At 40.3% G+C, this 16043-nt stretch overlaps 1 protein-coding gene across 1 annotated transcript in view; it reads right to left on the bottom strand.

Moving 5' to 3' along the window:
- LOC136172034 (IQ domain-containing protein H-like) overlaps nucleotides 1-16043 on the bottom strand; it is an 81368-nt gene that overhangs the window by 52550 nt on the left and 12775 nt on the right. The window contains exon 4 of the mRNA XM_065941157.1: nucleotides 10723-10840. Within this exon, the coding sequence (XP_065797229.1) occupies nucleotides 10723-10840 (118 nt within the window). The remainder of the gene's footprint in view (nucleotides 1-10722; nucleotides 10841-16043) is intronic.

Raw genomic sequence — 16043 nt, 5'->3', positions numbered from 1 at the left:
AAAAACACAATTGCAATGTGCAGATATTTTTTACATCCTGATTCAAACAAACAATAGAAAAATAGTTTTAAGACAATTGGGGAAGACTGAACTTGGACTGAGAATTATATAGTATTGTGCTCATTCAGTCATGTCCGACTTTTTGTGAACTTTTGGACTGTAACCTGCCAGGCTCCTCTGTCAGTGGGGTTTTTCAGGCAAGGATACTGAAGTGGGTTGCCATTTCCTTCTCCAGGGGATCTTCCCAATCCAGGGACTAAACCAGGGTCTTTTGTGTCTCCTATATTACAGGCAAATGTAATATTAAGTGTTAGGTGTGATAATACATCTGTGCTTTATGATATCCCTCTTATATCCCTGCTAGGGATATAGGCTAGGGGACCAACAATCACAGCATCACTTAACCCCAAGCTGCTTCTAAAAGCCCAGGTGCCTCAGGTTCACAAAAGCTTAAGATTTTAATTCCATTCAGATGTGCCCATCCTGTTTTCTGATTCTGGTAGGAGTTGAATTGTAGAACAAGAGGAAGGTTAGGGGAGACAGCTAACATTTATTCAGCTCCCATTTTGTGCCAGGCACCATAATATGTTGGGGGTTGTTATAATCCAAATGATGTGCTTTAGTCCTTAAACTGGCAAGAGGGAGTATATGAAATTATCCTCTTTACCAGTGAGGTTAAATGGCTAAGTGATATTCCCCAAAGTGAAGAGTCAGGATTTTGCTTATGTCTCTGTCTTCAAAAACCTCTTTCCATCATAACATGCTGCCACATCACAAAGAAATGTTGGTTGATATACTCTTGATTCAGCTTCCTGTCTGTAAGATCCTTTACTTCCTCTTGAATACCCACAGGCACTGCTCTGGTCTGTGCCCTCATGGATTATTATATGGACCTCTATAATGGGCTCTAAGATGGGTCTCCTTGAGTCTGCATGACCTCCAGTATGACTGAACCTCTGGTTACTAATTGAAACATGTATCTTGCCTCTAGTGGTTTCCCTTAGAGGGACCCTCCCTACTTTCCAGCCCTATATTCTGCCACTTCCTCATGACTGCTCAGTGACCAGTCAGCCTCCACATACAAAATGTTCTCTCCACCTCTACAGGTGAGCAGGCTGTTCCATTTTCTGGGAATGTCCTCTTCTCCCCCTGACCTTCAGCTGTTCTCTGGGCACACTGTTACTAACACTGAAACTTGGATCAGGTGCAACCTCCTCTGGGAGATCTCCCCTAACCTCCATCTCTCCTTCTCTACTCCCAACAAAATTCATTCATTCATTCCAACATTTATGGAAAGCCTCATTGAGGTGTCGGTGAATAAAAACAAGTTTTTGTCCACATGGATCTTACATTCTTGAAGCAATGAGAGGAATCAGTTAATAATCATGTAAACAGATATAGACTTAATTTCACATTTCTATAAGTGCTCTAAATAAAATACCCTAGGAGAATGGGAGGCTGCCTTAAACATGGTGGTCAAGGAGAGCCTCTCTGAGGAGGTGACAAGTATACCGAGGCCTGAATGGAATAGTCACACAAAGATCTGGGGATGATGGAGAAGTCAGAAATTGATGATTAATGAGAGGGGAATAGCTGGAATAGCTAAGCTAAATAAGAGGCTGGCTTTAACCAGAGAAGGGACATTTCTTCCACTCTGACAAGATAGAAGACATAAAACACAAATCTAGAGAAAGAGAAATTAAATATGGTTATAAAAGGATCATGGTAATGGGAATAGGACTGTTTGTCTATGTGACTGAAAATTGGAAGAATATTACTTCAATAAGACCAAATTTGTTGTCCACATGTATATGAAGTCCAGAGACAGGCTGTTCAGGGTTGGTCTGGGATTCTAGGAAGTTACTAGCGACCAGGCCCCTTTCAATTTATTATTCTGCTATCTCTAATGCATGGGGCTCCTCCTCTTGGCCTACGATGGCTGCAAGAGTCCCAGCCAACACAGGCAGCAGAATAGAGAAAGGAGAAGAAAAGGACTGAAGAGCAAAAGTCAGATATCTTTTAAGGTGGTTTCCAGAAAATTTCCCCAAATACTCACCCCTAATATTTCACTGGATAAGGAAATGGCAACCTCCTCAGTATTCTTGCTTGGAAAATCCCATGGGCAGAGGAGACTGGCAGGCTACAATCCATGGGGTCATAAAAAAGTCAGACACGACTTAGTGACTAAACAATAACAACATTTCATTAGCCAATACTTGATCATATGGCTATGTCCAACTACAAGGGACACTGGAAAATGGGGTCTTTATATTGGGCAGTCATACATCCAGGAAAAATCTGTGGCTCAGGAAAACCTCTGGGGCCCAGTCCCTTTCCTCCTTTGTATCCTAACCGTCTTCAGAAGGTTGCCTTTTGTTCCCGTGCTTGTCAGCTCGTGGCTGCAAGATGCTTGCTGAAACTCCAGGTGTCATGGCTGTGTTCAGGGGAGAGAGAGAGAGGAAGGGGAGAAGGGACATGCCAGTTGTTACTATACCCTTTCATCAGGAAAGCAAAGCATCCCCTAGAACCAACTCCAGGAGACTCCCACTCAGTACCCACTGGACAGAACTGAGACACATGGGCATAGTTAACTGCAAAGAAGGCTCAGAAGTGAGAATACTTATTCCTCTTGGTGTGATGCCATCCTGAACAAAATCACAGCTTATAGTAATGCAGATGTCAGATGAAATATTGGATAGGAAATTAACAATTTCTGCCACAGTGATCAATCTAATCTAGCTAAGAAATCAAGTCCAGTAAGACAAAAGTGATGAATAGTGAGATGATGAGGGGTCAGTGGGTTGAATGTCCTCATGGTAATGAAGAATTGTTGAAGAACATATTATGTGAACTGGCAGGCCAGGACACGGAGGTCAGAGATTGCTGTGCTTGAAACAGATTTTAGAGATGATGTGCTTACTGAGTACAGCAAGCCGGGCATTCAGCATATCCCCCTAGCCAGCGTGCTTTTGCCAGACGCTAACATCACACTTGCCCTCTGTCTGTAGAACGCCTGACTACGGGCTGTGAGCACCTTCAGCAGTGAAGTCTGCATCCTAGCACCTAACACATAGTAGCATTAAAAGCAAAACGTTTGAAGACATGAGCAAGTCCCATGAGTTGGTGGCCAGGGAATAAGGTCCCCCTACACGCCCAGAAGTTAGCATCCCCTGGTAAGCCGGGGAGAGAGGCAGGAGAAATTTGGGATGCCATCTTTGAAATGTTATGGAACCACGGGATACCATATATTAATAATAAATTTTGAGTATGCTTTTCAGTTGTAATAGCTTATGATTCTGGAAAAGATGCTATGAGTCATAAATACGTATCTACTTGACTCTTCTCATAGAAACAGTGTCATTAGACGATATAGGCCTAAGGGCCTACTTTTGCCCATTTTTAACAGAAATAACCCCAAATACCATGTTTAATTACCTGTCTCGTTAGCCACAACTTATGTACACTGTAAAGTATAAACCTCTTTATATATGTAAACCACCTGAATGGTAACTAATTACAGAAAAACAGCATTGTATATGATAGAGTATAATAGTGTATTATGAATAATTCTAATGTGGCTTCACCATTGCCATATTGGTATCGCTGCAACAAATCAGAAAGTAAAAAGGTCATTTTTATCAGGAGCATCGCATCGAGAAGTTTCTTTGGGAAAATTTCTTTATTTATTTTTAAATATTTATTTGACTGCACTGGTCTTAGTTGCAGCATGTGGGATCTAGTTTTCTGACCAGCAATCACACACCCTTCATTGGGAGCGTGGAGTCTTAGCCACTCAACCACCAGGGAAGTCCGTTTTTGGGAGAGTGTAGAGGGACATATCTGAGGAAAATTCTGGGGATGGTTAGCACCTTTTGTAAAAAAAAGAAAAAAGAAAAGAAAAATCAATTTATTCAGCTGCTTTCTTTATTTCCCCCAAGTTTCAAGTTGTAACTTTTCCTGTGGCAAACACAGGGATGGAGGTCAGGGTTTTGTATTTTTAACACTAGTGAGGAAAAGCCAGCACCCTGAGGTTACACAGAGCTGAGTTGAATCCTAGTTCTCCTGTTTCTTAGCTTTAAATTACTATCATCCCTCATCCTTGGTATGCTCATCTGCCAAATGGGGATGACAGCCATTCCTTCCTTCAGAAATGTCGCGAGGATGAGCTGTGACTTCATCATCATGGATCACACAGGCCCCTGCATGGTCTCCCTGCCTGTACCCTTGTCCTTCTGCACCACAGTCTCCACATGACAGTCAGAGGGACTCTTGTCAGTTGTAAATCATACCCAATCCATCCCCTGGTGAAAATCCTCCCATCTAACTCATGATCTCTGCAGTCCTCACAGTGGTCTGTAAGATCCGACCTCTACCCCTGTTCCTACTTCTCTCCTCCTTGTACATTCCTCTCCGTCCTCCTTGCTGTGCACACTCCTAATTCAGGGTCTTTAGCGGTTCTGTCTTCTCTGCCCAGGATACTCTTCCTCCAGGTAGTTGCACAATGCCTTGCTCCCTCACTCCATCAGATTTCTGCTCAGGTGTCACCTTACAACTGAGACCATCCCAACACTCCCTATGTTCCTACCCTAACTGTTCTTTCACCAACTAACATACTAAAAGTTTACTTTTCAAATGGTTTTCTGTTTTCCTAATGACTACATTACCTCAACTAGAATGTAAGCCCCCTCAAAGTAGAGAAGTTCAGCTGATGCCTAAAATAGTGCCTGGTACATATCAGGTACATAACTGAGGTTGACCAATATTGGTCAGCAAGTAATCAGAAGAATGAACACTTACATAGCATTCACCAGGTGTGGGGCACTGTTATAGACATGTACATGTGTTACTTCATTTATCCTTACAACAGAGTATCACAGAGCCCATTTTGCAGGTGAGGAACTGAGGCTCAGAGAGGTTAAGTGGCTTGCTGAGGTACAGATAGTAAGTGGTGGGGAGCTAGTATGGGATGTAAACCCATATTTCTTTTTTTTTTTTTTCCAGAAATTTATATATATTTATTTATATAAAGGATATGTGATGTAGGTTGTATTCCCCAGAGGACAGACTGGAGCAGTTTACTGTGCAGGATGTTGATTAAAAAGTATCTTTGGGATCAAAACTGGGTGGGAAGGTGGGGAATGAAGCAACGGTAGTGCAAAAGAGAAAAAGAGAGGCTAAAAGGCCCAAAGACTCCCTTAGTCAGCCCCTCAGGATGCACTAGAGCTGGACTGACCCTTGGGGTTATCCTGGATAGCACCAAGATGAATAGACCTTTGTACTGTGGTCTTTTTTTTTTAATTTTTTTTTATTAGTTGGAGGCTAATTACTTCACAACATTTCAGTGGGTTTTGTCATACATTGACATGAATCAGTCATAGAGTTACACGTATTCCCCATCCCGATCCCCCCTCCCACCTCCCTCTCTACCCGATCCCTCTGGGTCTTCCCAGTGCACCAGGCCCGAGCACTTGTCTCATGCATCCCACCTGGGTTGGTGATCTGTTTCACCATAGATAATATACATGCTGTTCTTTCGAAACATCCCACCCTCACCTTCTCCCACAGAGTTCAAGAGTCTGTTCTGTACTTCTGTGTCTCTCTCTCTGTTTTGCATATAGGGTTATCGTTACCATCTTTCTAAATTCCATATATATGTGTTAGTATGCTGTAATGTTCTTTATCTTTCTGGCTTACTTCACTCTGTATAATGGGCTCCAGTTTCGTCCATCTCATTAGAACTGATTCAAATGAATTCTTTTTAACGGCTGAGTAATATTCCATGGTGTATATGTACCACAGCTTCCTTATCCATTCATCTGCTGATGGGCATCTAGGTTGCTTCCATGTCCTGGCTATTATAAACAGTGCTGCAATGAACATTGGGGTGCACGTGTCTCTTTCAGATCTGTAAACCCATATTTCTAACCATCGTGTTGCCATCTATTGTGAGCCTATTTCAGGTTGGACGCTGTCTAGTAACTGGTTACAGCAATGAACTAAACAAAGTCTCCCTGCTTTAGATTAATAAAGACTTGAGAAATAAAATAACAAAACAGAAATAGACTCAAAGATATAGAGAACAGACCGGTGGTTGCCAAAGGGGTGGGGGGGCAGGAGAGAGATAGACTGGGAGTCTGGGGCTGGTAGATGAAAGCTATTATATCCAGAATGGATAAACAACAAAGCCCTAATGTATAGCATAGGGAACTATATTCAATATCCTTTGATAAACCATAATGGAAAAAGAATATTTTAAAAAACAATATATAAACCTTAACAGGTCCAAGTTTGTATAAAGAACAGTAAAAGTCATTTGGAGGATAACTGGGGAAATCTGAATATAAACTGGGTATCTATTATATTCAGGAATTACTGTTAATTTTGTTAGATGGGATAATGGTATTGTGGGTAAGGAGGAATGTGTTTGTTTTTAAAGATGTATGTAAAAGCATTAAGGGATGAAATGTCATTAGATCTATATTTTAAAACATTTCAATAAAAAATAGGTGAAGCGAAACTGGTAAAGGTTAACACTTATTAAATCCAGGTGAAAGAAAAATAGTTATTAATATACTATTTTTGGTTTATTTGAATAGTTTCATACTAAGAAGGTTTTAAGAAGTCATAGAAAGGGAAAAGTAGTTTTTAAAGTATATTCTAATGAGAAGGCAGAGTTCACAACGCTTGTTGGTTTCTTGTAGGCATTCACTTTTCCCTACTTTATTCTATAAAATCCACCTGGTATTTCATTAGCAAAATTTTCCCACCCAATATTAAGTGAGATATAACCCACAGTGAAAATCTGTAAAGCAACCCTTTCTTACCCTTTTTCCATCTTTGATCTCTCATCACATTATTCCTCATAATGACAAAAATTCTCAAAACTTTAGTTTTGATCAAATTTTGAAAATCATTCTCAATTGGATCCATATTCACAAAATTAAAGATCCTTCCCATCTTATACACAGATCTTGCATATTGCTGTATCGAATTAGATCACAATCTATATTTTTACATTCAATTGATAGAGTATCAATTTTATGGAATTCATTTGGAGAATAACTCTCAAGCAATGAGATCCAGTTATTTTCCCTGCTCTGTAAACATACATTTTGTATCATGCTTCTAAGTAGTTCCTTGGATTTAAACAATTTTAGTTCAGTTCTGTTCAGTCACTCAGTCATGTCTAACTCTCTTGCGACCCCATGGACTGCAGCACGCCAGGCTTCCCTGTCCATCATCAACTCCTGGAGCCTACTCAAACTCATATCCATCGTGTTGGTGATGCCATCCAATCATCTCATCCTCTGTCATCCCTTTCTCCTCCTGCCCTCAATCTTTTCCAGCATCAGGGCCTTTTCCAATGAGTCATTTCTTCACTCCAAAGTATTGGAGTTTCAGCTTCAGCATCAGTCCTTCCAATGAATATTCGCACAGTAGGAAACCCTCTCACAGGTGGGTCTGTGGGGAGTTTTGGAATCTCAGAAGGCAACATAACCGGGAAAAAAACTAAAAATCCACAGAATACACGCCTAATCGCGACTGCAGAAAAGCGAACTTTCCCGAGAAAGGCTCTAACCTAACAACCTAATGTGCAGCCTGGCCCATTCTCAGAACAAAGAATTGAGTGAATACCAAAAGAGAGCTAGCCGGTTAAACAGTTTAGGAACTTCTGTTTTGAAATTTGCCTTCAGACAGCTCGCCAGACACAACAAGAAAATCAAATACTCTCTTGGCCTATAAAGTTTTTCTCCTTCTCTTCCTCTCTCCTTTTGTGTTTGCTATTTTAAACCCTTTCCTTGACTGCTATGAGTATATGTGTGCCCAAGGTGCCTAAAAGAAGGGTTGGACCCATGTTGATTTGGAGCTAAGATACACTTTAAAGAAAAGGCACCAGAATATGGCTTTTTCAAATGTTACAGAAGAGTGATAATTCTTTATTGTGATTCTTAATTACAACTGAGAAACTCCAAATGATTTGTCATTTTAGTTTTTTCGTGTGAAATGGAATTCCAAAAACAATTTATTCACTTTGGAGAAAGAGCTTAAAGTAGCAACTGGGGTTTAACCTAGTTTAAAAGGTTGACAGTGGGCAATTAAAGGTGGTGATATCCCAGTTGGATTTCACAACTACTCAATAATACAAGGTTTTACGTTGGTGCAGTAGGCTTACACAGCAGCTGGCAAAACAGCACTGTTTGTCATTGACTTTACAACGCAAAATTAGGGCTATCTTTGTGTCAGCAGTTATGCATTTTTAAGCAGATGTCACTGATATTAGATATAAAACAACAATAGGGATCCAGGCCCTGGAGGTAAAGTCAGGGTGGGAAACAGTCCGTGCCTCTTTCTAAATGAAGCTCACCCCTGCTTGCAGTATTTAAAAGAATATGGGGCATATAAGATCCCTTATCTTTATAATCATTTGCCAGGATTCAAAACTCTTTGGGGAAAATACATTTCCGGTCATAGTTTTTTTTCTTCTTTTTTTCCTGGAATAATATTAGTAACAGCAACTATGTGTTCTAAAATAATCCTAATATCATATATTTTATTTCATTGTCTTTATAACCTAGAGATCTCCAATTTTGTGTTTATGAACCATTCTGGCTCCCCTGAGATTCTTGGCAAAATAAAAATTTAATGAAAGCAGGGACTTAATAGTAACAAAGATGAGAAGTTTAAGTTCCATTTATGATAGCACTTTTTTTTTCCCCCAAGAGAGCCTTTATTATTACCTGGTCTTTTCTTACTGATGGTGTATCTCCATCACCCAAGAATGGGGACCTGGTCTGAATTGTTCCTCCCAATGTGCCTCTAATAATCCTTGGCACATAGTAAGCACTCCACAGATGGTAACTGAAGAAACCCAATGTGACAAGTCCAATTACAAAGATAGGAGTGAACTGCTTTGAGAGTGCAAAGTGGAAGTCATACAAGAGTATCAGGATGTTAATTATAGTGTATTAGTTCAGGCTGTTGTATCTGAATGCCATAGACTGGAGGATTATAAACAACAGAAATTCCCCACTCTCACCTCCTCCTCCTTCCAGCTTCTGGCAACCACCAATCTACTTTCTGTCTCTATGGATTTCTCTCTTCCTATCTCTACTCCTACATTCACTGGAATATTCATTGGAAGGACCGACGCTGAAGCTGAACCTCCAATATTTTGGCCACCTGATGGGAACAGCTGACTCATTAGAAAAGACCCTGATGCTGGGAAAGATTGGAGGTGGTGGTTTCCAAATACTAGGGTGTGTGTGTGCACGTGAGCCTTGTGCTGCTCTGTGAAAACTGCTACACTGTGGTAAATCTCGGCATATTTGTCACACGGAGGAGGAAATGGCAACCCACTCCAATATGCTTGCCTGTAAAATTCCATGGACAGAGATGCCTGGTGGCCTACAGCCCATGGGGTCCGAAGAGTCAGATACAACTGAGAGACTGAGCATGCACAGATCTCTCTTAATGAAGGAAAAAAATGACAGTAAAAATGAAAAAGTGTGATGCCATCCACACAAGGAGACTCGTCAACAAACAAAATATATATAAAATACTATGAACGAAAGACTTGAAAGACAAGTGCTTAGGTATAACCCACAAAATAAAATCAGTCATTTGCAAAGGATTGCCATGATCTACACATATTAATTCAAATATTCCGTATTTTGCAAAAAAAGAGTCATTTAAATTTTGTCATTCACTCATATTTCTTTATGTCTTTGTTAATGTCCCTCTTTTATTTTTGCTATTTTATTTTTGTATAGCGAAAACTGCTTTATGGCCAATGAGTTATGCAGCAAAAATGCTTGAGGTGAAAATAGTTGTGGCAAAGATGTCCACAAAGATGTTTATGGACAGAGTCCCTGGAACTGATACAAGCAACTGTGAAAAGGGTGCCACATGATGGCTGCCCAACTCTGTGAATATAGTAAAAGTCACTTTTAAAAGGGAGAATTTTATGGGATATAAATTAAATCTCAATAAAGCTATTGTTTTAGAAGGAGTATCACAGTGTTTAAGAGCACAGTCTGGATTCCTACATTTCTGGATTCATGATCCTTGCTCTGATACCAGCTATGTTCTCTTCGCCCATCCAATATTTAACATTTCTGAATCTTCGTTTCTTCGTCAATAAAATGAAGATAATAATAATATCTCCTTCTAGGATTATTCTGAAGATTAAACAATTTAGCATCCCCAAAGCCTGAAAATAACACCTGGTACCCAGAAGAAGCGAGTTGTTGTCACTTTGGGGGAGTCAGGGAGGGAACAGGAATTCAATTGAGAGCACACCCAAAAGGCAGAAACCTCTTGGGCTCTATTCCTTGCCACCTGGAAACTTAACTACAAGGAAAGCTCTTTTGTCATAGAAATTGACTATGCCATGAACATATCTGAAACAACAATGGCATGTTTTTCCATTTAGAACACAATTTCCTACCTTCACTCTTGGGGGGGGGGGGGAAAGGTTTCTAACAGCTTTATGGAGATACAATTTATAAACCTTAAATTCACCCTTTCAAGGTATACAATCCAATGTTCAGCAGATTGCCAGAGTTGTGCAGCCATCACCACTGTTTAATTCCAGGACACTTCATCATCCCCAAAGACACCTGACAACCATTAGAAGTCATTCCCCACTCTCCCCACCTCCTCCTTCCAGCCTCTGGGAACCACCAATCCAGTTTCTGTCTCTACGGATTTCTCTCTTCCTACCTTTACTCTTGGAAAGGCACGTGGAAATGAACTGTGCTCCTTTTGGGGTTGCCAAAGTTTCCCCTCAGATTCCAGAGGGAAAATAAATGTTTTCTGATCAATTACAGCTGGGAACAACCTAAGTTTAAAAAAATAAAAATAAAATTTGCTATCCTTAAAGCTTCAAAATTGTAATTTAAAACAATGCTTCCTAGTTAAATTACATTTTGCAGGAAATATTCTATTGGTAATTACAATAAATTTGACCAACTTTAGTATTTTTACCACTATAAAACTGCAGTTGTTTATTAAGCATAAGAACTTCCAAATCTGATAAGGACCATTATAGCATGAATAAAAAGCTATATCTCTGGCTAAGTTTATATGACTTACAATTGACAGAATTACTGCACTACAAAACATTTCTTGGTTAAGAAAATATAATATGCTGTATTTTGTTAAATAAAGTTAAGTAACAAGATAGCCAATGTTAAATATATTAAAAATGCTATTCCCTAAGCAGTTCATCCTTATATCTTTAAACTTCTGCTGTTCTATGTAATTGCAAAGACTTAAGGATTAAGTCTTTAGAATTACACCTGGCTTCCCAGGAGGCGCTAGCAGTAAAGAACCCGCCTGCCAATGCAGGAGACCTGAGTTGCAGGTTTGATCCCTGCATTGAAAAGATCCCCTGGAGAAGGAAATGGCAACCCACTCTAGTATTCTTGCCTGGAGAATCCCATGGACAGAGCAGCCTGGTGGGCTACAGTCTACGGGGTCGCAACGGTTGGACTCGACTGAAGCGATTTACACTGAGGATAAAAAGTGTTAAAGATCTCCCTTGTTAAGCAGTCAGGAGTTCCATGGGATAGCAATGCGCAAACAAAATAAAGTTATAAGAATGTGCATATGCGTGTAATGTAGATCTTAACATAAAGCAGGTTCTTTAAAATGGCTAACATAATTAAGGTCAATTAAACTCAACAACCAATGACTTAATTTCTTGATTCTATTGTGATGTCCACTTCTGTAAAATTATCACTAAAAAGCAATTTATAGACTTCTGGTTTCATTTCAACATGTAAAAGGCTTGGAAGTTATCACTCCAACCTTCACAATAAGAAACGGCTGAAAAAACAGAAAAGCAACTCTTCTTAGATACATCAAAGAATTGAGGAAACTGCAGGGAAAGCTGTTGGCTTCAAAACTGGAAAAAGAAGTGGATAAAACCCAAGAGCAGAAACCTGCTGCTAGAGCCAGTACTGGAAGAACACTTAAATTCTAATCAACAAAGTATTGGAGGTTCAGTATAGATTCACTCGAGAGTTAAAATCTCTGAGGGGCCAAGTTAGCACAGCCTATAATTTCATGAGTTTTACTTCTAGGAGCCCCACCTTATTTTCTCTGTGAATATCAGAGGAAAAGCCCCTACTGCTTCTAGCAGGGCAAAGGAAAGGAAGAGAAGCCATTTCAAAATACTCCAAGTTCTGTTCTTTGTTCTGTTCTCTACAATGAAGGCTTTGTCTCATGGAGAACTATTTTACCAAAGCCTTATCTGATCTGAAGGAGGGTAATTAACTAACTCCAGCCCCTTTGGTCTCCTGTCTCACCAAAGAGGGGAAAAAATGCTGAGAAAAATTTGTGAAGTGTCCAGGGGCACAGACGTTCCAAAAGATTGAGACCTAATCACAGGATTATTGAATGATTCCCCCGAACACACACTACATCCACTTCTGCTGACGCAAGATTACAGATGAAAGAACTGCAAGGCTCAGATTCTACATAGGAAGGAGATTCTAGCGAAACACAAAGCCAATAGAGAGGCTAAAAACAAGGATAATTGGTGAAACTGAAGGCTCAGAAACCTACAGTTATAGCAGACGGCATAACTCCTGGCCAGAAAAATGCCTACTTACCTGCCTGGTATTCTCTGTGTGGTTTATCATCTGTCATTAAATTTGGAAAATTCTTAATATCTTATAGAAAAACCTGCCCCTTTTTTCCCACCCCCTCAGCAGCATTGAGTACCAGAGTGGCTTTATATGTTTTGCTAATTTGTTAGTTTTCTATAACAGATCACAAACTTGTAATGGATCACAGCCTTGTCTAACTCAATGAAACTAAGAGCCATGCCATGTAGGGCCACCCAAGATGGACAGGTCATGGTGGAGTGTTCGGACAAAATGTGGTCCACTGGAGAAGGGAATGGCAAACCACTTCAGAATTCCTGCCTTGAGAACCCCATGAACAGTATGAAAAGATAAAAAGATAGGACACTGAAAGATGAACTCCCCAGGTCGGTAGGTGCCCATTATGCTACTGGAGATCAGCGGAGAAATAACTCCAGAAAGAATGAAGAGACAGAGCCAAAGCGAAAACAATGCCCAGTTGTGGATGTGACTGGTGATGGAAGTAAAGTCTGATGCTGTAAATAAAAATATTGCATAGGAACCTGGAATGTTAAGTTCATGAATCAGGGTAAATTGGAAGTGGTCAAACAGGAGATGGCAAGAGTGAACATTGACATTTTAGGGACCAGTAAACTAAAATGGACTGGATTGGGTGAATTTAATTCAGATGACCATTACATCTACTACTGTGGGCAAGAGTCCCTTAGAAGAAATGGAGTAGCCCTCGGAGTCAACAAGAGAGTTCAAAATCCAGTACTTGGGTGCAATCTGAAAAATGACAGAATGATCTCTGTTCGTTTCCAAGACAAATCATTCAATATCACAGTAATCCAAGTCTATGCCCCAAGCACTAAGGCTGAAGAAGCTGAAGTTGAATGGTTCTATGAAGATCTATAAGACCTTCTATAACTAACACCCAAAAAAGATGTCCTTTTCATCATAGGGGACCGGAATGCAAAAGTAGGAAGTCAAGAGATACCTGGAGTAACGGGCAAATTTGGCCTTGGAGTACAAAATGAAGCAGGGCAAAGGCTAACAGAGTTTTGCCAAGAGAACACACTGGTCATAACAAACACCCTCTTCCAACAACACAAGACACAACTCTACAAATGGACATCACCAGATGGTCAACACCAAAATCAAACTGATTATATTCTTTGCAGCCAAAGATGGAAAAGCTCTATACAGTCAGCAAAACAAGACGGGGACGTGATCGTGGCTCAGATTAAACTGAAAAAAGTAGGGGAAACGACTAGACCATTCAGGTATGACCTAAATAAAACCCCTTACAGTGGAAGTGACAAATAGATTCAAGAGATTAGATCTGATAGAAAGAGTGCCTGAAGAACTATGGATGCAGTTTCATAACATTGTACAGGAGGTAGTGATTAAAACCATCCCCAAGAAAAAGAAATGCAAAAAGGCAAAATGATTGTCTGAGGAAGCCTTAGAAATAGCTGAGGAAAGAAGAGAAGCTAAAGGCAAAGGAGAAAAGGAAAGATAAATCCATCTGAATGCAGAGCTCCAAAGATATAGGGCTTCAAAGAATAGGAGAGATAAGAAAGTCTTCCTCAGTGATCAATGCAAAGAAACAGAATGGGAAAACAGCAGAATGGGAAAGACTAGAGATCTCTTCAAGAAAATTAGAAATACCAAGGGAACATTTTGTGCAAAGATGGGCACAATAAAGGACAAAATTGTATGGACATAACAAGCAGAAAATATTAAGAAGAAGTGGCTAGAATACACAGAAGAAATATACAAAAAAGATCTTAATGACCCAGATAACCATGATGGTGTGGTCACTCACCTAGAGCCAGACATCCTGGAATCTGAAGTCAAGTGGGTCTTCGGAAGCATCACTATGAACAAAGCTAGTGGAGGTGAAGGAATTCCAGCTGAGCTATTTAAAATCCTAAAAGAAGATGCTGTGAAAGTGCTGCACTCAATATGCCAGCAAATTTGGAAAACTCTGCAGTGGCCACAGAACTGGAAAAGGTCTGTTTTTTCATTCCAATCCCAAAGAAAGGCAATGCCAAAGAATGTTCAAACTACTGCACAATTGCACTCATCTCACATGCTAGCAAAGTAATGCTCAAAATTCTCCAAGCGAGGCTTCAACAGGACATGAACCAAGAACTTCCAGATGTTCAAACTGGATTTAGAAAAGGTAGAGGAACCAGAAATCAAATTGCCAACATCCGTTGGCTCATACAAAAAGCAAGAGAGTTCCAGGAAAAACATCTACTTCTGCTTTATTGACTATGCCAAAGCCTTTGACTGTGTGGATAACAACAAACTGTGGAAAATTCTTCAAGAGATGGGAATACCAGACCACCTTACCTGCCTCATGAGAAATCTGTATGCAGGTCAAGAAGCAATTCTTAGAACTGAACATGGAAAAACGGACTGGGTCCAAAGTGGGAAAAGAGTGTACTTCAAGGCTGTGTATTGTCACCCTGCTTATTTAATTTATATGCAGAGTACATCATGTGAAGTGCCAGACTGGATGAAGCACAAGCTGGAATCAAGATTGCCAGGAGAAATATCCAAAACCTGAGATAGGCAGATGACACCACCCTTATGGCATAAACCAAAGAGGAACTAAAGAGCCTCTTGACGAAAGTGAAAGAGGAGAGTGAAAAAGCTGGCTTAAAACTCAACATTCAAAAAACGACGATTCAGTCCAATTACTTCATGGTAAATAGATGGGGAAACAATGGAAACAGTGACAGACTTTCTTTGCTAGGCCTTCAAAATCACTCAGATGGTGACTGCAGCCATAAAATTAAAAGATGCTTGCTCCTTGGAAGAAAAGTTATGACCAACCTAGACAGCATATTAAAAAGCAGACACATTAGTTTGTCACCAAAGGTCCATCTAGTCACAGCCATGGTTTTTCCAGTAGTCATGTATGGATGTGAGAGTTGGACTATAAAGAAAGATGAGTGCTGAAGAATTGCTGCTTTTGAACTGTGGTGTTGGAGAAGACTTTTGAGAATTCCTTGGACTGCAAGAAGATCCAACCAGTTCATCCTAAAGGAGATCAGTCCTGAGTGTTCATTGGAAGGACTGATGCTGAAGCTGAAGCTCCAATACTCTGGTCACCTGATGCAAAGAGCTGATTCACTGGAAAAGACCCTGATTCTGGGAGAGACTGAAGGCAGGAGAAGGGGACGACAGAGAATGAGATGGTTGGATGGCATCACTGATGCAATGGACATGAGTTTAAGTAGTCTCTGAGGGCTGGTGATGGACAGGAAAGCCTGACATGCTGCAGTCCATGGGGTCACAAAGAGTTGGACACAACCGAGTGACTGAACTGAACTGAACTGCTAATTTATTAGGCAAAAATAGTAATATTGGTTTGGCCAAAAAGTTTATTCAGGTTGTTTACCCCATGGACTGTAGCCTACCAGGCTCCTCCATCCA

This window comes from Muntiacus reevesi, chromosome 7 (genome assembly GCF_963930625.1).
Source record: "Muntiacus reevesi chromosome 7, mMunRee1.1, whole genome shotgun sequence".
Taxonomy (NCBI): domain Eukaryota; kingdom Metazoa; phylum Chordata; class Mammalia; order Artiodactyla; family Cervidae; genus Muntiacus; species Muntiacus reevesi.
This window is presented reverse-complemented; position numbering and strand designations above follow the sequence as displayed.